A 27,460-nucleotide genomic window follows, 5' to 3' on the forward strand; every position below is an offset into this window, starting at 1 on the left:
TGGCTGTGTCTTTTAATGATTGTAATAGATAGCAGGTTTTACTAAGCTTTTGTGACAATGCCTCAATATGTGGTTTCCAATTTAGTGTGTTACTGATGGTAAGCCCAAGAAATTTGGTGTCCTGCCTGTTTGTAATGTCATCTTTGCTGATAACTATAACTGCATTGATGGGGGTTAGATTTTGTCTAGTATGGAAGTTCATACTTACAGTTTTTTGAAAATGATTGGAGAAGGGATATTGGTCTATAATTTTCTACCTCGTATGGATCTCCTTTTTTAAACAGAGGTCTAACCTTAGAGATTTTCAACCTCTCAGGAAACACACCTTCGCTGAAAGACAAATTAGCAATATGTACCAGGGGCTTTATAATTTGTTGCGCAACTGTATTTATTATTGACACAGGTGTGGATGAAGTGCCTGTGTCAATAACAAAAAAGTTGCCCAACAAATTATAAATCCCCTGGTACATATTGCCAATTTGTCTTTCAGCGAAGGTGTGTTTCCTGAGAGGTTGAAAATCTCTAAGGTTAGACCTCTGTTTAAAAAAGGAGATCCATACAAGGTAGAAAATTATAGACCAATATCCCTTATCCAATCATTTTCAAAAATTCTAGAGAAATTAATGAAAACCAGACTCATAAATTACTTAGATGCTCACAAACTTCTAAACTGCAATCAACATGGCTTTCGCTCAGGCCACAGCACAGAATCAGCTATCCATGCCTATACCAAAGAGATTGTCAGGAGTCTCGACACTAAAAATTGTATAGTGGGAATTAACTTAGATTTATCTAAAGCTTTTGATACAGTAAATCACAAAATTCTGTTAAACAAGATGGAGGCAATAGGTGTAAGGGGAGTTGTGAAGCAGTGGTTTGAATCTTACCTTCAAGATAGAACTCAGATTGTAGAAATCATCGCAGAGCATAAAAATCAGAAAATCAAGTGGGCCTCAGATGCAAAGAAATTGGAAATAGGTGTCCCACAGGGCAGTGTTCTCGGTCCTTTATTATTCTTGCTTTATATAAATGACATAAAAAATCCTAATATTTCTACCAAAGTAATGTTGTTCGCAGATGACACTAGCATAATTATAAGTGATGATAAAAAATCATTAACCGCCACAACTGATATAGTCCTGAAATATATTCAACGTTGGTTTAATGCTAATGAGTTAACACTTAATCTAAGTAAAACAAATTATATACAGTATGGCAAAGCAACTCAAGATATGGACCTCCAGTTAAAACTAATGGATAAGAAGATAGAGAGTGTACAATCCACAAAGTTTTTGGGCATGCACATTGATCAGAACTTAAGCTGGAAAGACCATCTCAAGAACTCATCCCACAGGCTCAATTCGGCATGTTTTGCATTGAGGATATTGTCTAGAGTATGCAGCACAGACTGTACTAGACTAGTGTATTTTGCTTACTTTCAGTCCATCGTGTCTTATGGCATAGTGTTCTGGGGTAAAACTAAATCGAGCTTAACAGATATCTTCAAATTTCAGAAAAGGGCTGTACGAATCATAACACATAACTCTCCAAGAACTCATTGTAGGCCCCTTTTCAAAGAACTGCAAATACTCACAATACCATCACTGTATATTTTTAAAAGCATTCTGTGTACAAGAGCACATATGAAAAATCTACATACAAATGAGGACTGCCATAATTATAATACTAGAACTCGTAAGAATTTGTATGTAGAAAGGGTAAGGACAACACAAACCCAAAAGCATGTAAGTTATTTTGGAATAAAACTCTACAATGCTCTGCCAGTGTACATGAAGGCAATAATAGATGAAGTAAAATTTAAGACTGAACTTGAAAATTACCTTTTAAGCAAAACTTTCTATGATGTAGATGAGTACTTTGATTGTGTGTAAATTTATTGCCAAAAATTTTAATTTGTATGTCTAAACTTGTACTTTTAAAAAATGTCTTGAAAGTGATATTCCATTATTATGTCTGTAGTACTTGTACTAGTATGATAACTTTGTTGTGACAATTCCTACATCATGTAAATGATATACAGGAAGATAATAAAATGAAATGAAATGAAATGAAGTTTTTTGAGTATTTATGAGTAGTCTATTTGCTTCAAACCACGATTGTAAATGACAAGTAGTTTCATTAACTGCATCTTGCAATGTGTCACCTCTACTGGTTATCAGGATATTTGTGTCATCCGCATACAGAAAGGAGCTGGCATTTGGTATGCGTTATGGTAGATCATTTATGAACAATGTTAAAAGAACAGGGCCAAGGGCAGATCCCTGAGGGACACCATTTGTTGTATGTAGTATATCTGACCTGCAGTGCCTGAATGTGTCTGATTTTCTTATTTCTACACATTGCTTTCTTTGACTAAGGTAACTGTGGAACCAATTGTGGGCTACACCTCTAATCCCATACTTATGGAGTTTCATAAGCAGCAGCTTGTGGTCGACCATGTCAAAGGCCTTGGACTGATCAAGAAATATACCAACAGCAGGTTGTTTATGGTCAACAAAACTTGAGCACTTTTCTGGAAATGCATACAGAGCATGTGTGGTGGACCTATTTTTTCCGAAATCCATATTGGGGAGATGTGATTATGTTGTTAGAATTTAAACATATTTCTAATCTTGTTAACATACAGTATTCAAATATTTTTGAGAAGGCAGAAAGTATAGCAATTGCCCTATAGTTTGTCATGTCCGTTTTCTCTCTCTTCTTGTAGAGAGGTATAATTCTAGCAAGTTTTAGCTGATTTGGAAATTTTCCCTCTAGAAATGAGGTGTTTACGATATTTGACAGGGGTCCACTGATGTAATTTGAACACTTATGAAGTTAGAAGCAGTGTATCAGATCATGCCCTGCAGAATAAATCTTTTTGACTCTTTTTTTTAATAATATCTTCAATTTCATAAGGTGTTGTAGGAGATAGGAAAAAGGAGTTCAGAGGAGTATTATTTTTGAGACAAGAGTGTGCAGTGTTTGAAGAGTTAGTCAGGAGATTTGTGGGAGGAGAGTGAACAGTATTTGAAGAGTTGGTTAGGTGATTTGTGGAAATTTCTGAAAAATAGCTGTTGAATTTTTTGATGCAGCTGTTTCTTTTTCTTCCAATAGTATACTTCATTAGACATGGGTGCTTTTAGTGCGATTGGTGGTGTGGTGTTTTCATATTTTTTGGATGTTTCTGTTAACAATGCATTAGCAAGTACATGTTTTCCTCAGCAGTTTCTGTGCATTCCATGGCGAGTAAAGAAGCTTCTTTCTTTGGAGCTAATGTCTAAGAACTTGACAGGTTTAAATGCTTTACAAATTTTCTGAAACTTTCTGTTTGTGAAACTTATTTCGGTATTTACACATGAACTTTTTATTAAGTCATGTCTGTGTGAAATGCTAATGATGATCGTTTTTTGTTGTCCAATTCTTTCCAACGTTTGGTGCAGTGCTCTGACTACATTTTTGACTCGTTTTTATATACATCATTAGCTCCAGTAATAACTACACAGACATCATTTTGGTGTGGGTTGCACTCATGATCAAACACACATAATAGAGTTCAACCACTAAGCTATGCTAGAACAAAGAATGAATTGAAGTTGCTATAAATATCAGCCTCAGTAAAGCATGTGAAATGCAGTCAGTTGCAGAGAAAATGTTCTGAAACATATTCAGTAACACTAAAGCAATGTAGCAAGCAAGTAGTAGTAGTAGTAGTAGTAGTAGTAGCTTTCTTTATACATAGATCCCTTTTTACAAGGATATAGGACATGTCAAATTATTTACAAGTTTAGACCAATTTAAGATAAACTACTTTGTATACACATACACTTACAGACTTCTACTTGGAGGCAATCATTATATTTACTCCTGGTATAAAATTCTTTTTTTTTACAAATAACATATTACATAATGTAATCCCACACTGTTCACTAAAATCTCACTGCCAGTCACTGCACACACTATACACACATTGTTTCATAACACTTCACTCACTACATACACATACACACACACACACACACACACACACACACACACACATTGGTGATCTCTGGGCCATTTTCTGTACTACAACTAACCATTTGCTATCGTGAAAAATTGAGTCAGCATCCCTGTTGAGCTCAGAAAGAGGAAGAGGTGTTAGTATTGTGCTATGCATAGCTTTGGGGTAGTTTTCCTAGAAAAGAAAAAACGAAGGAAACAAACATAGTGTGAAGGTGGTATGTGGAATGTTGGATGTTTTATAGTCATTATTAATATTTCTTTGTATAATTTTTTAACCAAGCCCCTACTTTGTTTTTTCTAGGTAATCCTTCAATGTAGAAAATGTATTCCATAAAAGGTGCTTTTTAGCTGCCTTTTTAAATAAGTGTATTTCGGCAGTTTCTTTAATCTCTTTTGGTAATGTATTGTATTTCCGGCTATTATTCTTATGGCTCTTTTCTGGAGTTTGAAAATCGTGTTCATATTTTGTGCATTTGTTCCTCAAAAAAGAATGCCATAGCTAAGAATTGAGTGTACATATGAATAATATGTAACTAAAAGACACTGCATGCTACACACTGATGATAGGACTTTAAGGGCATAACATGCTGATGAAATTCTATTTGCAAGTACCTTTGTGTGTTAACACCACTATAACTTTGAATCAATATTCATTCCTAGAAATTTTACATTTGTTTCACAGTCTATAGAGGCACCATTTACATTTAATTTAACATTGCCATTTTCTCTCTTCAAACTGAAATTCACGGCATTAGTTTTCTTTATGTTCAGTGTCATTTTATTGCTCATTGACCAATCATAAACTTCCTTGAAAGCTTCATTTGCTTTCTCTGGAAGGAGTTCTCCTGTTTATTCAGTGACTATAATAGTGCTGTCATCAGCAAAGAGACTTTTTTCACCATGAGTAACACTACTGGGAAAGTAATTGATGTACATCAGGAATAGCATTGGTCCTAATATGCTACCTTGCGGAACCCCTATATTAATGTATTTTTGTTCTGATAAGTGTTTTACTAAATGTTTAGATCTATTTGAAGTACGTGTTATCTCTACTCTTTGTACCCAATCTGCTGGGTATGATCGAAACCAGTCATTAGCTGTGTCAAAGGCCTTAGGAAGATCAAAAAATATGCCTGTGACATGCTCGTCTTTATCAAGAACATCAAGTACAACCTTTGTAAATTCTACTATGGCTGACTCTGATTTTTACCACTTCAGAAATCAAACTGTGATTTGCTTAAAAGATTAAATTTATTCAGGTAATTCCTTAATCTGCCTTTCATAATTGCTTCTATTATTTTTGAGAATGGTGACAGCAGGAAATGGGCTGGTAAATTTCAATGTCTTCTGCATTACCTTTCTTAAGCAAAGGTACAACTCTTTCCTGTTTTAACTGCTCTGGAAATGTCCCTGATTTGAAATATTAATTTATTATATTTGTTAAGGGGCCTTGTATAAGCCCTATGCATTGTTTCAGTACACACATTGGTACTTCATCTAAGCCAACTGACTATTTATTTTTAGTTTTTGAACAGTTTTATTGACTTCATTCTCTGTGATTCGAAGTAACATAATTGTATTTAGTGCAACATTATTTACAGGTGTTATATTTTTTTCAGGGAATTTGTGCTGTAACTTCTCTTCAATACTTGAAAAATTCTCATTTACATAGTTTGCTAAGTGATGTGGATCATTTATGATTTTATCCCCCTCCCTTGGCAGTATATTATTCTGTGTTTTTTTGACTCTCCCCATTTCCTTTTTTATAACATCCCAGACTTCTTTGCTTTTATTCTCTGCATTATATATTATTTTGTCATTAAATATTTCTTTACAGCAATTAGCATCTTTGTATAGATTTTTTCCTATCCATGATAGAAATGTAAGAGTTCTGGGTCACTGTGACACTGTTTCATGGAACCGAGGTTATTTTTAAGTGTTAATACCTGCCGTTATCCATCTCTCTTTGTGAGATTTTGATACAGACATGCATATTTTTGGAAATGCCTTTTCAAAGTTCAGTTTAAATAATGTGGAGAATTTAGAGAATTTCATATTCACATTGCTATCCTTATACACTTCATCCAAGTTTGTTTTGCTACTTCTTTAGAAAAATCTTTTATTTTGATTTCTGATAGAAGTCATTTGTAGGCTTGTAGTTTAGGGAATGATTTGATGCCTGATTTTACTGTGGTTATTTGAGGGAGATGGTCTGATAGTCTGAGATCTTTTACAGCTACATCACATTTTTCCCTGTCCATATTTGTAGCCACATAGTCAAATACTGATGTAGTTATTGTAGTAACCCTTGTTGCACTATTGACCAATAGGGACATGCAAAAACTTTGAAGGATATTTAAGAGGGTGCTGCTGGATTCATTTATGATATTAGTGTTGACATTAATGTTTCCACACAGAATTGTGTTGATGTTTGTACTTGAGACTTTATCTAAAACTCCTGTTAATTTATCGAAAAAGGTGTGCACACTACCACTGGGAGATCTATACGCACACAAAATTATTAATTTCTTGGTGATATTAAGCCTTGTTAATTCAGTAACTGATATTTCAAAGTGTTTGTCTCCACTTAATGTATTGAGGTCATGTATTGATTTGCACTGTGTTGCTTTTCTGATATAAATGCGCGATCCTCCATCCCTTGAAGCTGTTCTGCAGTAAGAGGTTACCCTTTCATACAAGGATAATACTGCATGTTGTATTTCTGTGTCTCTGCATCAGTGCTCAGTAACACAAACTACTGTGCAGTTCAAATATCGGAGCTCAATTTGTAATAATTGTATTTTAATTTTTATTGATTGCATGTTTTGATGGAGGATTGTTAAGCCTGTGAAATGCCTCATGTTACTGTTTCCAACTGTTTGTTTTCCTTTGTGACATCTGGTATGTGTGATATTTATAGTGTTAAAATCTGTCTCGTGAGTGATTGTTTCAGTATTTTTCACCACCTTTTGTCATACGTCCCACTCCTGTCCAAACTGTTACCAGTCCAACCCACTATCACTACATGGTCTTGTGTAAAGTCCCTACATAAAGACCCTAAGTCCTCTGTCACATGATTTAGCCCTGCATTAGGCTTGAAGATACTGGTGGCCGGGTACGTTGCCCCCTAAATTTCCCTGTAACTGAGGGCCTACACCTCACCCATGGCTACTACCTAGCAGCAGCATTTCCTTATTCCTAACACTTTGTACATTCCTAGGATTCTTGGCCTTGGTTGAAGTGTGCTGCACATTTCCTGCTCCTCATTCTGCCTGAGGCTCTTCTCCACTTAACTCTGGCAGTGGCAGATACCTGTTTTTGGTGTAGATATTAAAACTGTCAGATCATATTCTCTTTCTTCCTATCCTCCTACCAGCTACCAGTTCCCAAGCACCCTCCTCCCCCCTATCTCCCTTGATCCTTATCAGTTCCTTCCTTGCTCCCCAATAATGATAAAAGGAGTATAATATTCCATGAGAAAATTTTTAAAAAACTTAAAAAAAGACAAAAGCAAATGGTGCACATCATGTAACTAAGTGTACAGACAAATCATATCAGCATTTATTAAAATACTGAAAATTACAAGTAAGTACAAATTGAAATAAAATGTAAATCTTCATAAACATTCACATAAGCTAATAATATTCAGTCCATGTTCATTAATACATACCAGCTTCCTGAACCATATACAAAGTCAAAGTAATGCATGTCAGTGTTCATTACCCAGCAGAGTCAAGATAATGAAATGACATAGCACAAGGAAGCATGACAGATCCAATTTCCTAAACTTTGACATAGCATAGGGAAATATTGAATATTCAAATGTAGAAGAATGAGAAATGTCATCAAATATTATTAATAGTGTAAACAATCATCAGTTTTCATAACATAATTACAATTTTTTTCCTCAATAGAATACTGTAGAAGTACAGTTACACATACGAGTTTGGTTTCATGTTGGGTGACAACACAGCATAAACCTACTAAGTCAACATAATTAGGGGTTCTTAACCAACTCAGAATGATAGGTAAAAATCAATAGATTGACAGAATAGGAGAACAATGGATGCAACACAGAAAACCAAAGTGACAAAATGCTACAATAGCTGCAGCTCTGTGTTTGCCATAACAATCCAAAACAATCACTGCTATTAGAGAGACCAGAGCAGAAGTGGAATCATTTAAGGCAGAAAATGTGGAGGTAGAATGTGATCTGCAAACATTGCACAGTAATGTAATCAGAATTGCATAAATGGTGAAACAAGTAAAAAGTGGATCTCCAAATAAATTTACATCCTATATGAGTGAATGTTCTTAATTAAACTAAATTTAAGATGTCACTTCTCAATAAATGTTAAAAACACAAATAATCATCTTTTCAATGTCTTTAGAATCTGACCTATTATTCTATTATCAATACATTTTGTATTCACTAGAATTAAGCCTTGATATCACGTAAATTGGTAAATGAGGTCAGAATATAGATGTTATTTTTCCTTAATCTGCTTGTAAAATTGAATGATGCACCCAGTACACAGCTGAAAATCATCAACTAGGATCCATGAGCAAAGCCTAAATAAATATAACTGTGCCTGCAGTAATCTTTCAGGAAGATTAGAGGAAACTGACTGTAGCCTTAAAAGACTTGGTAGTCCATTGTGAGGACAAACTCTGAGATGGCAATGTGTGTGTGTTCCATTTCTGAATAGAGAAGCCAACAAAAGGTGGATTTATATCGATGGGATTTAAACTTTGGCAGTGTTCCTCTACAAATTCTTTGAAATAACATTATCAGAATCTGATAGTGAGCATTGCTGCAAGGAACTGTGTGTGGACATAAAAGTTCTGTTTGATTGTTCTACAGTAAGGCAATAAACAGGACATTTGCGCAACACAGGCCAGTGTTGCACTAATTAGGTCCGTCAAGATCATTTCAGTTCACAGTATTTCAGGAGTTTTAAACGATTGTGATTTTCATATTTAATAGAAGTATATACAGAAAATGAAAGAAAATAATGATTGCTACAAGATGTTCAGTGTACAGTTAGATTGCCAAAACACTGTAATGGATAAGTTTCCAGTAAAGAGGAATATTACTTTAAACCAAGTTTTTAAGTCTCTGAAAAAGAATGGGCTTGTCTACAAATAAGTATAGAAATATGGCAGAAAATTTAGGTTTTGAAATGCATGAACTGCATTGTAGATTGGGGCTATGGCACAGAGAACATGCAACAGTAGTGTCACACAAAAACTGAGGTCATAATACTGAAATATTCATACAGAAGCAGTCTATCATAATTCAACAATCCACACACCTCAAACTTGTATTATTTAGTTTCCTTAACACTTATTTTGAAAAGACTGAGTATAAATATAATTTCCATTGCACGTCATGCTTCATGAAAATTAATTACTCTCTCTGTTTTTTGATGTTGCCATAGATCCTAATCACTCAAGTGAACATTGTGATTAGTGCCACATGAGAAGTAAATTACTCTATATAAAATATATTTACTATTATTCCACAGGTAATAGATGCAGTTGCTTTATTTATTGAAAATCTAATGGGCAGAAAGTATGTAACACCACCAACATTTGATCTGGAAAAATCATTTGAAGATTCAGACATCACATCACCACTACTGTTTATCCTGTCACCTGGTACTGACCCCACAGAGGAACTAGATAAATTTGCTAAGGGAAAGGATTACACTTCTAAGTTACATGTAGTATCACTTGGAGAAGGACAGGTATGTTATTAAGCAAACTGTACTACTCGACTGCATGAAACTTTTCACTGCTCACTGCTTAATATCTAACGGTTAATATCTGAACAGTTGTGGATCTACCATCCTGTTCCAGCATGGCTTGAATAAGCACGCTTAATATCTGTCTACTACTTGGCAAAAGTTGTGGATAAGTCAAACATGATTAAGGAAAACTGAATATATTTTTTTTAAAGTAGTACAATACTTTATCCTGGCTTCCATACACTTCCTTTATTATTACACTTTCTAAGATGAACCCACTATGATCACACATCTGGTAACATCATAATGGTACAGACACAAGCTATTTCAGACAGTAGGTAGCACCCATTTGTGCAAATTCTGCAGCCTGTGGATATGGTAAATGACATGTAATTCTCACTTATGAGCTAGTTCTGCAGGCTATGGAAGTGAATCTCTGTGGAGTTTGGAAACATATATGATTCCTAGTTACTGACTGAAGGTTTGAGTCATTTTTTTGAATTTTTAAATGAAAGAACATTGCCATTGAAGCAAATAACTGTGTAGAACCTAGGCTGGAATATGTATCTAGTCCATGAGGAAAGTTCACCTCAAGATGTACTCTTCTTACTCAGACCAAATCACATCCTGTAATATTATTTTGCTCATAAATGCTAATCTAAGAGTGTAGGTAAGTGGATCACAATGGATTTAAGAAGAACTGTAAGAAATTTACTGAACTTTGAATTTATCTGTGACATGTTTGCAAGGCTCATACATCAGAGGCATTCACCTGTGGTACCCTCCAATCATTTCCTGCCATGCAAACAGAGGCAGAAAATTTGAACAAGGTACAGAAACACCCAAAGTCCAGGAATTTGGTTATTTTTCCTCTCAGCTGATGGTGTTACAGTAATGTGTGATACCACTGCATAGAATAAATTGGTATTGCTGATTTCAGTATTCTTGTGAAAATGGATGAAGAGGCTTGTTCCAATAGTGATTCAAAGAAAAGACTGAAACACTCTTCCAAATATCAGAGAAACATTATGAAGAAAGCTAAAATCAACAGAGATGAACATTTGGGGTCAACAGAAACATCCGATCTCACGCGTCGGCTTTGACCCGTGACGTAAGGGTGTTGTGGTGTGTGACGTCATTACGGCGTGGAGTTTGGTTTGTGAGTGTGGCGTGTTTGTAGATGTTGCCTCGTTGACGTTACCTTAGTAGGAGTTTTAGGGCCTGTAATATATAGTTTACCTTTTTACTGTACTTTTTGTTTTAACGTCGTCTATGAGGCTTTTATCAGTTTGCCATTAGATTGTTCAAGCTTTATGGTCTATATGTTTTGTCGCTACTCGTTATGTCTAATGAATCAATATTGTTTTTTTCTTTTTTTTTTTATTTGTTTCTTTTTTTTATCTTTTGATTGACCTACACATTGATCTGTAGCGTAGCCCTGAATACGAGGTTAGGTTGGGAGTTTTTTTTTGGCAGCGGGCGTCAGGGGGGGGCGCAGCCCCCCCCTGCCTGGCCTTGAGTACCACTTGTTTATTATTATCTTTGTTTGCTATCAATGTTAGCAGATTGTTCTTGTGAAACCTTTGTGTGTGTTGTTTTTCTATGTGTTTTCGTCTTTGTGATACGTATGCAACGTTTCTATATCCGCCATATTGGAATTGTCGTTTCCGCTATATTTGTGACGTCATGGGTCAAAGCCGTATTTCCAACATTTGTATTATAGAGTTGAATGAGTTCTGAAAGAGATGGCAGAAGAAGACTGCAGGTGTCAAAGAGATTGTTTTAGTGTTATTGCAGGAGCCAATAGAAACCTTGTCTTGATATATTTTCTCAATGTCGAATGCAAGAATGACCAGGAGCTTTGCCCGCAAATACAAATCATAGCTAGTGATTTTAACAGACATCATCCAAGAAAGTTACTACACACATACTTATGACCACTGAATATCTCTGTGTGTACATTGAATACCTATTCATTATAAATTCTTCCACCAATTAAATGCAGCCTTTTTGTTTGCCGTAATTTACTTCCAATCGAGAAATTATTCATTTATGTTGGTTTGGTAAAGTCAACTGTCTAATGAAATACATTTTATACTACTACAAAATTATTGTTTTTCTCTTTTTTTATTATTTTCTGTTAAGATGATAGTTTGGTTATTCGATTGGTCAGTCATTAGCTGATTTGAAACTCTGCAGGAGCAGTGAAAATTCATTATGATTACCTGATGTGCTGACATAAATCTCAAGGCAAAACAATACCAACAATTATCTACAAAGCTCCACACATTATGCTTATTAGCAAAGAACACACAAACAATAAGTTTAACAAAAATATTCATCTCTGTGTTCTAAAATTGATTCTACACTTTATTTTTCAGGAAGATGCTGTAAAAAATTTGCTTACATTTGCTCAGGAAGGAGGAGAATGGGTGTGTTTACAGAACTGCCACTTAGCAGTTCCATGGATGAACACTTTGGAAAATATATGGGAAAACATAAGCAGTGAAAATACAAAACACAGTTTTAGATTATGGCTCACAAGCTACTCAACAAAAAAGGTACTCTTACATCAGTGAATATTATTGGAAACCACATAATATGTTATGTGCTGCAAAGCTGTTTACCTCATACTTGATGGGTCTCTACGTGTTTCCAATTTTTGGGTTTAATTTCTGTGTACTCTGTACATGTGTGTACCCTTCCTAGGTTGACAAAATGCTAATAATACCTTATCCAAGCACAAGGAGAAGCTGTAACTTTTATACTAGTTAACTCACACATATTGATTAATGCCATATGACTGCTTAATGTTATTTGTGTATGAATAACTACTAACAAACCATTTCTGAAAAATATAGATGATCCACTGACATAATATGATTCTGCCACAAGATTTTGTGGAAATTGCTTTTCAGCAAATGCCTTCATTTTTGTACAGAATTGCCTCACTGTATTATTTATAATGTGTTTAAAAAATATTTGACCACCTGATTCCAAATACTGCAGTCATGCAATCACACTGATTTCATTTTTCAAAATTTGAAGTAGCCTAAACAGGTACTAACAAACAGTTGAAATTGTGTGCCAGACAAGGTCTAAAACCTGTCATAGATAGTGCAGAGAGAGTTGTGCAATCCAGATGCACCTTACAGAATTACTCAGATCTTCAGTTTACCTCACCACACCTTCCACAATTCACAGAGGCTCTCTTATTGTGCCACTGGGCCAGACCCTCTGGAAGAAAGGTTGTAGAACAGAGTTTGACTTAACCACAGTCCTACTGGCTGCACTTCAGTAGACTGTAGGAAAAGATCCGTTTCAGTCAACAAGATAATTGGTGGCTGTTGCAAAACTGAAAACTAATCACTGTTCATACAGTGTTTGCAACCTAGCCACCAGAGATGTTGTGAAATACAGTGTCAGATGTTGTTATCAATGTTTTTTGAAAGACAGACTTTACTTTGGGGGTTGATTGAAGTTGTGTATAAATAAGTGTGATTACTGTTCTGAAAACTTTACTGGGGCTTTTAAGATTCATGATTTGTTGGTTAACAGCTTACCATTTAACTGAGATATTCATTATGGACAAAAATACATTGCAAAACAGTGTGTAGGTAGTATGTGTAACGTATTCTGAATGTTATTGTGTTAATTCCATAATTGTAGTCAGTAACTAATTCTGCTTAATTATAATGAATGCATATGCTTCAGGACGTTCATCCAACTGTTCTCATAACTGTCTCATTGACCCCGATGTGATTAGTGAACCATTAGTTATTGACTTTATATTTTAGTGCAGTTATGACCATATATTTTTAATGCTGCAAGGTCAATTAGAAACAGAAGGGAGTGAAAAACCTGCAGTTTCATGCCTCACTGTAGATTTTCATTTTGGTCTCATACATCAACTCTATGTACTGAACAAGTGGAAGCAAGTTTTCCCTGTTTGGAAATCATAGCTGAATTTATGAAATTTTCTCTGGTGGTGAGTCACCTAGATCATCACTACACTGCTAAGGTAGAAGACATTATTGTGGCATGTCCAGAAACTGATAGTTACCTCAAGTTTAAATCTGAGCCGAATCAATGCAGTTCCACATCTGAGAAGCAGCAGATATAGCAAGTATTTACCCAACAAGATAGAAAACCTCAAATCCTGTGACATCTTTGAAGCATATCAAACATGGGAACTTTCTGTACTCTACTCATAATGCTCTGGGCTGGCTGACTTCTGGCATAAGTGTGGACAGTAATCACAACTCAGGCTGAGGTAATATTGGACACTGTAGCAGAGATAGTTGATTGCATTCATAATGCACTCTCTCTGCCATCCATCAGCACTGCAGTGACAACACACAGCAACACTGTACGACCTCCCAATATTATAGAATCAGACTATGAATGCCCATCCAATAAGGTAGATTCTGTAGCTGCACAACTGAGGGAGCTGCTCACTCATTACGGTGCAAGCTTCTGTACAAGCAATATCCCCAGTGTTCCAGTACTCATTTAGGAGTCAATTTGCTGACATCCAGCGATACAGATCAGTCATCTGTGACTTTTTGGTTCCACAGAATGTTTGAGGATCTAGCAAGAAAATATGTATCACCTTGTGCATATCTGAAAGCAAACAGCATCGAGACATAGATGCATCCTCTTGCCAAACAGCCTCTCAGGACCTGTACACAACTGTCAGAAAATCCAGACAGGAATTCCTTGTGAACACCAGTTCAGACTTATGTATTTTTATGGACCCCTCTACAAATGTCAACCACTGGCATCATTCTGCCTGTCATCTGACAATGGTTCCTCCATAACTACTTTTGGTACATTATGAATGCAGATTGATTTTATCTTGCAGAATGCTTTTAATTTCAATTTTCTCATCACAGACATCAAAGAGGCTAACTGTTTCATGAACCTTTTGTCACATTGGTAGTTGATAGTTGCAGACACAAGCCAGTTCATAGATGTTGGTTACTGATGGAATCATTTATACAATTGGAGTTTGCCCCTCTTAAGTGTCAGTTAAGGCCAGAAGATGGTGTATTGAGTCACCAAAACTGGTTCCAATGCGGTAGAATAACAGCAAATGATGGCTATAGTTGTTTAATTTTATTATATGGTGATGATGAAGGCCATACCTAAATAGTAAGTGGCTCTGTCAACTTTACATGTGACTTGCAATCACAGTGACTCCCACACATTCTACCATAAACCATAATTGGCATAAGTCAATGTAGTTATACAGTCTATACTGGCAAGTAAATTGATCTCCTTGACAGGGCTCTTGCCCAGCAAGTGGCTGCTGCCATAGGTTAATTAGTTTACAAGTGACTCATACAATTTTTGTTGTTGATGTTTCACTGAGTCACTTGAAATTTTGACAGGGGTCACATTGAGCCTCTTCCATGGAACTATATAAGCAATGCAGAAAATATAAGACAATTTCTGAACAGAAGAAAGAATTTGTTCTCTTCAGGCACAATTAATTTCTCATTAAATGTGACTTTAATGGGGAAAAACGGCTATGAGAAATGGATGAAGGTAATATACAAAATTAAAAAGGGAACAGTTCTGCAACACTCTTGAGTGTTTTACTGAACAGTAATATTGGTTTGTTACTTGAGATAAGAGAGAAAACCTGTGTCTAGATGAAGGTGAAACTGAGTTATAGTAGACTGGCATGAATGCTACAAAGCTGGTGTCAGAAACCATACAAAACACTCTAGTGACCAAAAGTTAAGCACATTCAGAAAAAAAAGAAAACTGGTAGAATGAAAATGAAGCCCCTAATGTAAGCGACTCTCACAGTTTTCCCATAACCTGACATTGTTCTGTCTATAAAGGATAGACATAATGTTGACATTAAAAATTCACGTGGTTCAGTGCATATGAAAAGCAGTACATTAGAATCGTAAGGTCTCAGTCACATTATCACTTACCATATGAGCAATATAATATTTTATTGATGCTTATGATGTAATTACATAAAGACACATCTTAAATTTGAAAGTTAGAATTCTCAAATATCTTCAAGCAAGTCACACTCTGACGACAGTATCCTTCCATAGCAGAACCAATACTGAAACTCAATTGAATGTAAAATTCTAGCTACCCATCTGACAGAAAATCTTAAGAAGTTTTCATCTTATGCTAAATCAGTAAGCAAATAAAAATAAAAAAACACAAAAAAAAATAAAGTTGTTATATTAACTTAAGTATGTTGTTAAATTAACCTAATTATGTCATGTATTGGAAAATTCGACTCGTTCCACATCATTACGAAATATCGTATTCATGATCCATGGAACTAGTATTAATCTAATCTAATCTAATCTAATCATCCAGACACAACCAGTGATTATAATGACACCAACATGGAATATGACAGGGAAAAGTGCAAAACTTTTTTTTTTTAATTGTTTCCTCCTTTCAATCATTGTATGAAGGCTAAAATAACATGTTGTGAAATAAGATAACTTCCTGTCTTCTTGACCAAGAAAAATGAGGAGTCCACACATTATCAATAACTTGCCAGCAGCCATAAATAGCTTAACAACCAATGAAATTCAGTTTAAGAGAAGCCTAAAGGATTTATTGGTGGCCAACTCCTTCTACTCCATTGATGAATTTCTCAGTAAAACCAACTGATTTGTATATATATATATATATATATATATATATATATATATATATATATATATATAGACACACACACACACACACACACACACTCCTTCTACTCCATTGATGAATTTCTCAGTAAAACCAACTTCCGCTCCTGGGATTGGAATGACTCCTTACCCTCTCCCTTAAAACCCACATCCTTTCGTCTTTCCCTCTCCTTCCCTCTTTCCTGATGAGGCAACAGTTTGTTGCAAAAGCTTGAATTTTGTGTGTATGTTTGTGTGTCCATCGACCTGCCAGTGCTTTCGTTCGGTAAGTCACATCATCTTTGTTTTTAGATATTTTATTTCCCACGTGGAATGTTTCCCTATATATATATATATATATATATATATATATATATATATATATATATAACTTCTGCACAATTTCAGTGCAGTAATGTGTTCATTGTAAATGTGTGTGTGTGTGTGTGTGTGTATGTGTGTAAGTACAATCTAACTTCTGCACCATTTCAGTGCAGTAATGTGTTAATTGTAAATAAGTATTATAGTAGTTGTATTACATGTTTATTACCTTATAAATAAATAAAAAACTTTTTTATTTTAAATTCAGTGTATTACTATTTGTAAAATGACTCTTTCATATAGTGTTCTTTAAAAAAATGACAATCATTCCACTTGGGACCTGTGGAATGGTACATTAGCTTATTTGTTTTAGTTGTAAATATTTGTCATGTATTGTTGTTTTTCTGACATGTTCCACATCCTGGAGGGCCTTCTCACTACGGATCAAGTGGAATGAAGTAAATCTAATCTAATCTAATCTAATGTTGTGGTTCAACAGCCAAGACTAAAGCTGGCAACCTGAAGATGTTTTAAGAATGAAACTGGTCATAGCCCAACAAATGTGTAATAATATAGCTGAGTTAGTTTCCATTAATCATTAAAATTAATGCCACTTAAACTGTGGTGCTCAATATGATCAAGAAATATAGACTTTGACAAGTTGCACTGACTGAAGAAATGTGTAATAATATTGCTGTGACTTTTGCTAATTTGGGAGTGGGTGATTAGTACTTACTCTATAAATATAAATAAGAGACAAAGGCGCATGTAGCTAAGTCCCTTGTACTGAATATATAGGTGCCATCATCATGCAAGACATGACCCCCATAATTACTAATACACAAGGACATTCTTTTTAGATAGTAATCAGTATTCAGGCATACAGTTTTAAAAGACACTGCAGTGATGGAAAGGCTCCAACAAATTCCTTAAGAAGTTTCTGAAAAGTTACTTAAGCTTAATTCATCATAACATTAGGAAATGGAGAAGCAAATAAGATAAGCTTCTTTTTGTGAAGAAGTTTTAAGATAGTCTGAAAATGATTTTTGTCCCTGTCTGAAAACCTTATAAACACAAACTTAGAAATATTAAGTGTTAGTGGTTCTGCAGAACCTCCTTTCACCTTTAGGGCAAATATGGAAGAGGGTTAAATTGCCACTTATATTCCTGGACCCATTTTTTATTTTGTAAAATGTGATGACACAAATTTATTTTCTTTCTTCCAGATGAGGTTATTATTTAACACTTGTCATACTTCAGTTCCCAGTTTTATAAATCAATTCAATTTGTTAGATTCAGTATTTTTTCAATGATCCAACAGAGAAGAATAGAATTGTTACTGTAGTTAACTGGTGATTCATTCTTACGTAACACATCCTCAGCCCTCCAGTTGATGTGTTGATCCAGTCATGTGTAGGCAATCATGATTACTGTCAACTTTGAATTAAACTTTTTCAGAGATTCTGAATTAGTAGTTGGACTCTTTTAGCTGCTTTAGCCTGGAGCACCTAATCCTAAATATTTCAGTTTTTCTAAAACTATCTATAACATGTGTGAAACATAGTTAAATTTGACTCTTTAACATCACTGATAACAGCTGGAGAATTTACAATAGTTCTGCATCAAAAAAACATGTCCCACACTGACTGTACTGCCATGTAGCAGTACTATTGAGCTGCTTCTGGAATACTGTTTATTCCTCACATTTTACTGTCCCTGTTAATACATACTGATAAAATGGGACTGCTACGTCAAATGGGCACATAAAATTCCTCTTTAAAAATCATTTTCCTTGTAGCAGTAAACAAACCAAAACTTTCCACTGACACTGGGCATCACATCAAAGATGTGATGTTCACTATTTGTATGGGCTCACTCCAACTATATGATGCAAAAAAATAATTGCAAATAACTCCTCAAATGTAAAAAAAAATATGCCTGATGATTTTTAGGAGAGACACCCTGTACATAATGTAGGAAGTCCGACAAATTATATGACATTGCATGTGTTATGAGCCTGTAGATATAAGATGCATGTTAATTAACAAATAGATTGAACCCCAGATCTCAAATATTTCACAAAGATTGTACGTTTTAATGTTTTCGGCATTCACAAACTGAATCACAGCCAAAAGTCAAGTACAGTGGTTACTATAACCCTGTTGCATCCCTATACCATCTGTCAGTGTTCATATACTTCTCATAGCTAAGTTGAAATGCTTCATATGCCTACTTTCTTTGTGTTGTACATGAACAAAATAGCAGCTACATAAAACAAAACTGTTATGATTCATCAACACAGTTTCAATTACAAATGATCTATCACATATTTAAAATTTGATAAAATTATTTTTCAATGTTTACAGTTTTCACAAGCAATTCTGCAGAAGAGTGTAAAGATTGTCAATGAGACTCCAGCAGTACTGAAGGAAAAATTACTTCATTCATTCATATCAGGAATAATTAAGGAACCAGAGTTCTTCAATGGATGCAAGGGAAAGGACAAAGAGTTCAGAAGACTTTTATATTCATTATGTTTTTTCCATGCTGTTATACAAGAAAGGCGGAAATATGGTGCTATTGGATGGAACAGACCATATAATTTCAATGAATCAGATCTGAATATTTCAATCAGACAGCTTCAGGTTATTACAAACTAAATAATTAGCAATATTAAAGTAACTCACTGGCACTGATTTATGCACCATAAATGTAAGCCACAATTAAGTTAGAAATACACACAAGGGACATCTTTAGAAAAACTATATCATTTCTCCATTTAATTTATTCATTTTTAACACAATCTTTTGTTGTCTTACCATATGTAATGTTCATGTCTGATTGTGTTTTATGTTTATAACTTTCTCATGAACTGTGCCTTGTTTTTCATTATAGTACAAGACTATTCTAATACAGTATTATTGATAAATGTCTCCAAAGTATCCTAAAATTTACTACAGACCTCCATCTTCTCCACCTCAAAAGTAAATAAATAGATAAATAAAACACATCTATGGATCATCTTCTGAGTTATGCAGAAATAATTCAAATTCTTCATTTTTTCAAGTGGCTTATGGAAGACCCTTAATAAGATTTCTAAAGAATATTTTGTTAACAGGCATGGTCATTCGTGGGATTCAAAACAATTCCGACTGAATGTTTCTTTCACTTTTTAGATAAAAAGTGGATATTAGATGTTTTGGTGAGGCTTCGTCATAAAATAGTGAACAGGTTGTAAGATAATATGTATTGGTAGAAGGCCCAGCCATCTACATTTAGATCTTAAATTCTTGAGGGCATGAAAGTATTGTTTGGCAGTGGTGGTGATGGTCCAGCCACCCAGATTGAGCAGCACTGGGGAATTCCTAACCCAGTGGTGGTTAGGGAGTTGATATAAATGACTGGTCAGTGCAGATACAAGGAGGGCAATTCCATGCTCATTAAGGGACCAGTGGCAGGCAGGATGCTTGGACAGCAATAAGAACTGAGACTTTTGTTACTTTAAAAAGTGAAGGAATATTCAAACATTAAAGACTAAATAGTAATTCAACTGTTCATCATAAAACTAATGTGAGTACAGCAAAATCACTAAGCAGCCATAATGCTTCTATTGTAATACTAATACCTGTGATATCTCTGATATTATGTAAATTAGCGGTTCTAGGCGCTACAGTTTGGAACCGCGAGACCGCTATGGTCGCAGGTTCGAATCCTGCCTCAGGAATGGATGTGTGTGATGTCCTTTGGTTAGTTAGGTTTAAGTAGTTCTGAGTTCTAGGGGACTGATGACCTCAGAAGTTAAGTCCCATAGTGCTCAGAGCCATTTGAACCATTTTTTTGTAAATTAGCTTTTGAATGGAAGCAAATCATGTGAGAATCATAAGTAAGCATTACATGTGATCTCTTCAGATATTATATCACACCATAGTGTTGCACTCTAGCTATTGGTTGTGAATGCTACACAGCCAGAATCATTAAAGTATTAGTTATAACATAGATTTATTGCAGACGAATGACAGATCATCATGCCCTCCACATGAACACAGTGAATTCAGCATGATACTTTTGTCATCAATCATCCATGCATTTCTTTAATACCATACTATGTGGAAGTACATTATTAATTATTTATATGAAATTATTGCATGATTTATGTGTTGTCTGGTACCACTCAAACCAGAAAGAACTGAACATCATATAATGTAAACAGTTTTATTGTAACAGTATAAGGCAAAATTAGGTGATTCATTTTATTAAGAATTCCATTTTATGATGCATTCAATTTTATTAAGACTTAGAGTTAAGAAGGGAGGCAGACTGTAGCCTCCATTGGCATGGTCCTGTATGCTGTCAACTGTCTTATTGGCACAGAGTGGTACTGATGGGGTGTCTGGAGGCCAGCTGGGAACCAGGGGACCATGTGAAAGAGGAAGTTCATGCTACACTGGTAAAGATGCAGTCACATTTGGGGAGTTGTAAGAACAGTTTTCAAGTGCTGGTTTAACTTAGGTGGCATGCAGTTGCTTTAGATACTATAACAATTGTTGCGACTCTGAGAGTAATCATGTGATGTGGCTTTTAGCCAAAACTCTGTAGTTGAGATATGCTGTTGAGTTGAGCTCTATGTACAGTTAGTATTGGAGAATCTGATATATTTTCTGATTAAAACACTATACCTAGCTTCACTGAGAGATTTATTGTATTATTAATTATTTAAATAATTTACACAGGACCACCACTTTCACTTATTTCAAAGAGCTTCTGAGTGATTAAACCATGCATGGTCAACTACATCATTTAATTGTGACATCACCTGATATCATTTATTTTATGTAATGCAATCAGCTGCACTATATGTTATTCATTATTCAGAATGACTAGCTAATGTCTGGTAAATTAGACTGTAAGGTCGCTGACAGCTGATGTATATTACACAGTTAAGCAACTGGAGGGTATTAAAGCCAATGTATCTGGATCAACCTCTATGACAATAGTGAGCCAAATATCTAATCTGAGCCACATGTTTCCCAATACCAGTCTTTATCACATTATTTCGTGGTAAGTCATAAATGGTTTGTCTCATCTGGGATAGTTAAATGTGATCTTAACTTTTCTCATTCATTCCACTCTTTTCACTGGTATGTTGCATGGTGCATTCTCATTGTAGAATGTGATCCCATGAAGCCACAAATTCAATCAATTCTCTTAAATTGATTCAACATTTTTATAGAAGTATGCTCCAGCTCAGCAAATTGTACCCACTATCCTAACTTCTGCAAATGCAGTTATGATAGTTTGGTCACTTATAGCAAATAAAAGGCTCCATATTCTTTTGTTTATTTACCGGGTGATCAAAAAGTCAGTATAAATTTGAAAACTTAATAAGCCACGGAATAATGGAGATAGAGAGGTAAAAATTGACACATATGCTTGGAACCAAAAAAGAAAAATACAAAGTTCACAAAATGTCCAACAGACGGCGCTGGACAGCAAAACGTCAGTGACTGCGCATGACAATCTTGTATAAAAGGAACTGTAATGAGAGAGAGAATGAGATGCACCAGCAGTCGCAGCGTGCTGACATTACCTGAAAAGGCACTTTTAGTTAAGCTGTATTATCACAATTGGGAATGTGCTAGTTCAGCATTATGATCCTATCGCCATAGGAAGGGGATTCGAATGGGTAAAGGTCCATTGACAAATGCAGCTGTGGCGAGAATGATTTCAAAGTTCGAAGCCACGGGTTGTTTAGATGATAGACCCCATAGGGGCCGACTGAGCACAAGGCATAATGCTGCTGAGACAGTTCAGGAAGAAATGGAGATGGTAGCAGGTTCGTCTATGCATGGGGACGTCAGCACTCGTGTAGTCGCTCATCGTACCGGCATTCCATACACTACTGTTTGGTTGGCACTTACGCATACCCTCTGATGCTATCCGTACAAAATCCATCAGCATCATGAACTGTTACCTGGCAATTTAGTGAAGCAGAGGGCATTTGTGGTGTGGGTGTTTCAAAAGATGGCGGAAGATGACGATTGGTTGAGTAACGTGTTGTGGACTGAGAAAGCTCATTTCATGCTCCGAGGGTCTGTTAATGCCCACAACTGCAGAATTTGGGCTACCGAAAATCCTAGAACTGTCGTTGAAACTCCATTGCATGACAAGAAAGTCACGGTATGGGTTGTATTTACCACATCTACTGTTATCAGGCCTTTTTTCTTTGAGGAAATGCATGATTCTGGTTTTGTAACTGCTACCGTGATGGGTGAGAGGTACGACGATATGTTACAGAATCGCATCATCCGCAGCCTGGCTGATAAACACCTGCTGGAATGTACAGTGTTTATGCAGGATGGTGCTCCACCCCATATCGCTAGATGTGTGAAAGATCTCTTGCGCAAGTCATTTGGTGATGATCATGTGCTCAGCCGCCACTTTTGTCATGCTTGGCCTCCCAGGTCCCCAGACTTCAGTCCATGCAATTATTGGCTTTGGGATTACCTGAAGTCGCAAGTGTATCATGATTGACCGACATCTCTAGGAATGCTGAAAGACAACATCCGACGCCAATGCCTCACCATAACTCCGGACATGCTTTACAGTGCTGTTCACATCATTATTCCTCGACTACAGCTATTGTTGAGGAATGATGGTGGACATATTGAGCATTTCCTGTAAAGAACATCATCTTTGCTTTGTCTATCTTTGTTATGCTAATTATTGCCATTCTGATCAGATGAAGCACCACCTGATGGACATTTTTTGAACTTTTGTATTTTTTTGGTTATAATAAAACCCCATGTCATTCCAAGCATGTGTGTCAATTTGTGCCTCTCTACCTACATTATTCCGTGATTTATTCAGTTTTCAAATTTATACTGATTTTTTGATCACCTGGTACATTATGGATTTTGTTGGTGGAGTTTTGTAAATAATGATTCAGATAATGACTGACAATTGGTCTCTAGATTAAATTGGTAGAACCACATGAGAATGACTATCAGTGGTAAGGTGTCAGGATTGCAACTGTCAAGCATCATGTGAGACGACTCCAAATGCTGGGCCTTCAGTTCCTAAGTAAGACAAGGTACTATGTACCAATTAAAAATACTCTTAGCATGAAGACATTGTTTCATGGCATTTTTCATGTGTACAAATAATTTGCAGTGGGAAAAAAGTGATAAGTGGCAGAAAAAAATCCTACCACTGACTGAAATCTTTGTGTATCTTGTTTGACAAACACACACACACACACACACACACACACACACACACACACACACACACACACACACACACACACACACACCTTGCCACTAAACAACTTCTTTTAAAATAATAGCAGATCATCAGATGGATATGTTCATATTCTTTGGTTCACATTTACTGAATAATGCATGGAACATGGCAATGGAGGCACCTTGTCTACATATACGCTGAAGAGCCAAAGAAACTGGTACACCTCCCTAATATCATGTAGGGCCCCCGCGAGCATGCAGAAGTACCGCAACATGACATGGCATGGGCTCAACTAATGTCTGAAGTAGTGCTGTAGGGAATTGATGCCATGAATCCTGCATGACTGCCCATAAATCCCGAAGATTATGAGGGGGTGGATATCTCTTCTGAACAGCACGTTGTAAGGCATTCCAGATATCCTCAATAACGTTCATGTCTGGAGAGTTTGATGGGCAGTGGAAGAGTGTTCCTGGAGACACTCTGCAGCAATTCTGGATGTGTGGGGTGCCGCATTGTCCTGCTGGAATTGTTCAAGTCCATCAGAATGCACAATGGATATGAATAGATGCAGGTAATCAGACAGGATGCTTACATACAAGTCACCTATCAAAGTCATATCTAGACTTATCAGGAGTCTCATAGCACTCCAGCCACACACGCCTCACACCATTACAGAGCCTTGACAAGCTTGAACAGTCCCCTGCTGACATTCAGGGTCCATGGATTCCTGAGGTTGTCTCCATACCCGTACACATCCATCTGTTCAATACAATTTGAAATGAGACTCATCCGTCCAGGCAACATGTTTCCAGTCATCAACAGTTCAATGTTAGTTTGACGGGCTCAGGCAAGGCATAAAGCTTTGTGTTGTGCAGTCAGCAAGGGTACTCGAATGGACCTTCAGCTCCAAAAGCCTATATGAATGATGTTTCGTTGAATGGTTCACACCCTGACACTTGTTGAATTCCCAACATTGAAATCTTCATCAATTTGCAGAATGGTTGGACTTCTGTCATGTTGAATGATTCTCTTCAGTCGTCATTGGTCCCACTCTTGCAGGATCATTTTTCCGGCTGCAGCAATGTTGGAGATTTGATGTTTAACTGGAGTCCTGATATTCATGATACACTCATGAAATTGTTGTACCAGAAAATCCCCACTTTATCACTACCTAGGAGATGCTGTGACCCATCACTCATTTGCTGACTATAACACTATGTTCAAACTCAGTTACACCTTGATAACCTGCCATTGAAGCAGCAGCAACTGATCTAACAACTGCACCAGACATTTGCTGTCTTATATAGGCATTGCCAATTGCAGTGCCATATTCTGCCTGTTTACATACCTCTTTATTTGAATATGCATGCCTATACCAGTTTCTTTAGTGCTGCAGTGTAGTAAATGCATATTTTAAAATTTTTTAACAATAGACTATACAGACTGCTGCTTTATGCATCTGTTTTGGAAATCATACTCTCAATCGTAATCCAGTCACTCTCTGAGGTTTCACAGTGCACCTTATGTTGGTGCACATAGCTATTCACATACTACCAACAATTCTAAAAATTTTGCAACTTACTACAAGATTTGCTCATGAGACTGAAGTTTTTTGTGACTACACTTGTATAAAACTTTCTTGAACTTCTTGCTGCTTTGATTCTGGATAAAATCCAGTTGCTTCTGATAAAGCTAATGGTGGCAATCAGTTACAGATTGAGTTTTTACCCAGACTCACATCTCCAGAGAAGTAAGTTATGTATTTAACTTTTCCTGTGTTTTCCTAGTAATCTACCTCTTAAATTCCATACATCTTTTCTATTTAAGAGGTTTAATTTCATGCTTTGTAAGTGTAAATTCATTCAGGCTGTAGCTCTGTAGTTGCTCATTTGTTCTTTTTTGTAGACAAGCATCCATTTGTTTAGTAAGCCAGTCAGTCATGCCCTCAGCTGTCACCTGTTGATATCTCTAGTGCAGCAAGTCACATATTTAGCTTTTCCTGTGTTTTCTAGCAGAATATTTGTTAAATTCAATGTGTTTTTTTCTACTGAATCAGTTTAATCTCATGTTTTTATCTGTATTTGTACATTCAGGCAGCCTGTAGCACAGTACTCATTTCTTCTGATCAGCCAGCTACATAGCTCATTAAGGCATCAGCATCCATTGGTGACACATCAGGAAAGTAGCAGGTTGCATATCTAGCTTTCTGTCTGTCTTCTTAAGTTAGCCTTCCTACCATGGGTTGGATGGCTGCATGCTGTGTGCAGATGCAGGAGGAGTTGGCCACAGTTTGCTAACAGCTGAATGCACATTTGGCTATGGTCAGCAACCTTCAGGCTGCTGCACCAGATAATATTGATACCAGTGAATCTGGTCCATCACATGGGCTCTGCTGCAAAGACACTTCCTAGTGTACCCAGTGCAGTGGATCTGCCCTCACAGCAGGGTGAGTGGCTGATGGTAACATGTTTGTGTTGCCCGAGGCAGAGGGCTAAGATGGGGACTGGCCACCTGGTCTCACCTATATGTCCTGCAAGTGAAGAAATGGCTGTTCCTTCAGCAACACCCAATCAGGCATACATTGGTAGAGGTTTTCTGGTTATTGGGAGCTCCAACATTAGGTGCATGATGGAGCCCCTTGGAGAGATAGCATTCAAGGATGGAAAGAAAGCCACTTTGCACTTGATGTGTCTGAAAGGGGTCTTCGTGTGAGATGTGGAAGAGGCCTGCAAGGTGTAGTCTTCTGCATGTTGTGGTTCACATTAGCTTCACTTATGCCAGTCACATTGATTCTGAGGCCCTCCTCAGTTCATACAGGCAGCTGGTGAAGTCGATGAAGGCTACTGGTCTCTGCTGAATACAAGTGCAGCTAGCAGTTTGTAGCATTGTTTCCTGATCTTATCAGGTGTTTGGTTTTGAGCCAATTGGATGGCCTCACTGAAAGGCTTCATTGACTCTGGTGACAGTCTTGGCTGCAGATTTCTGGAGATGTGTTATTGGGTGAGGAATTGTAGGACCCCTTTGATACGTCAGGGGAACACTACACAAAGGAATCAGCTACTTGGGTAGCAGAGTACTTCTAGAGTGAACAGAGGTTTGTTATGCTAGGCAGTAGTTTGAGGTAATCTGATGAATACCTACCAGTTGATATACAAATAATGAAGTCAGACTGCATTCAGGGTAAAGACACTTTGACTGTCAAAATTTTATCAATCAATCAATTCCTTTTATTTGTCTGAAGACAACATTGCTGTTGCATAAGACATTGTCAAGTACAAGTTATTTCTTTGTGGGCAACAGAATACAATGTTATATATTAAACTTACATAAATTTCAATTTCCACTTTTATATTATCCACTTTATAATATGCATAATTTAGTTCACATTACAGTTAAATCATTTATAGTATTACATAAAAATTCCTGAACATTATAGAAAGCTTTTCTTTTTAGCCATGATTCCATCACCATTTTAAATTTATA

The 27,460-nt window shown here is 36.3% G+C and overlaps 1 protein-coding gene across 1 annotated transcript in view; it reads left to right on the plus strand.

Moving 5' to 3' along the window:
- LOC124722185 (dynein axonemal heavy chain 7-like) overlaps positions 1-27,460 on the plus strand; it is a 913,348-nt gene that overhangs the window by 797,782 nt on the left and 88,106 nt on the right. Inside the window, exons 33-35 of the mRNA XM_047247384.1 lie at positions 9,534-9,755; positions 12,137-12,316; positions 19,102-19,380. Of these exons, the coding sequence (XP_047103340.1) occupies positions 9,534-9,755; positions 12,137-12,316; positions 19,102-19,380 (681 nt within the window). The remainder of the gene's footprint in view (positions 1-9,533; positions 9,756-12,136; positions 12,317-19,101; positions 19,381-27,460) is intronic.

The sequence above is a fragment of the Schistocerca piceifrons genome, chromosome X (genome assembly GCF_021461385.2).
Source record: "Schistocerca piceifrons isolate TAMUIC-IGC-003096 chromosome X, iqSchPice1.1, whole genome shotgun sequence".
NCBI classification, from domain to species: domain Eukaryota; kingdom Metazoa; phylum Arthropoda; class Insecta; order Orthoptera; family Acrididae; genus Schistocerca; species Schistocerca piceifrons.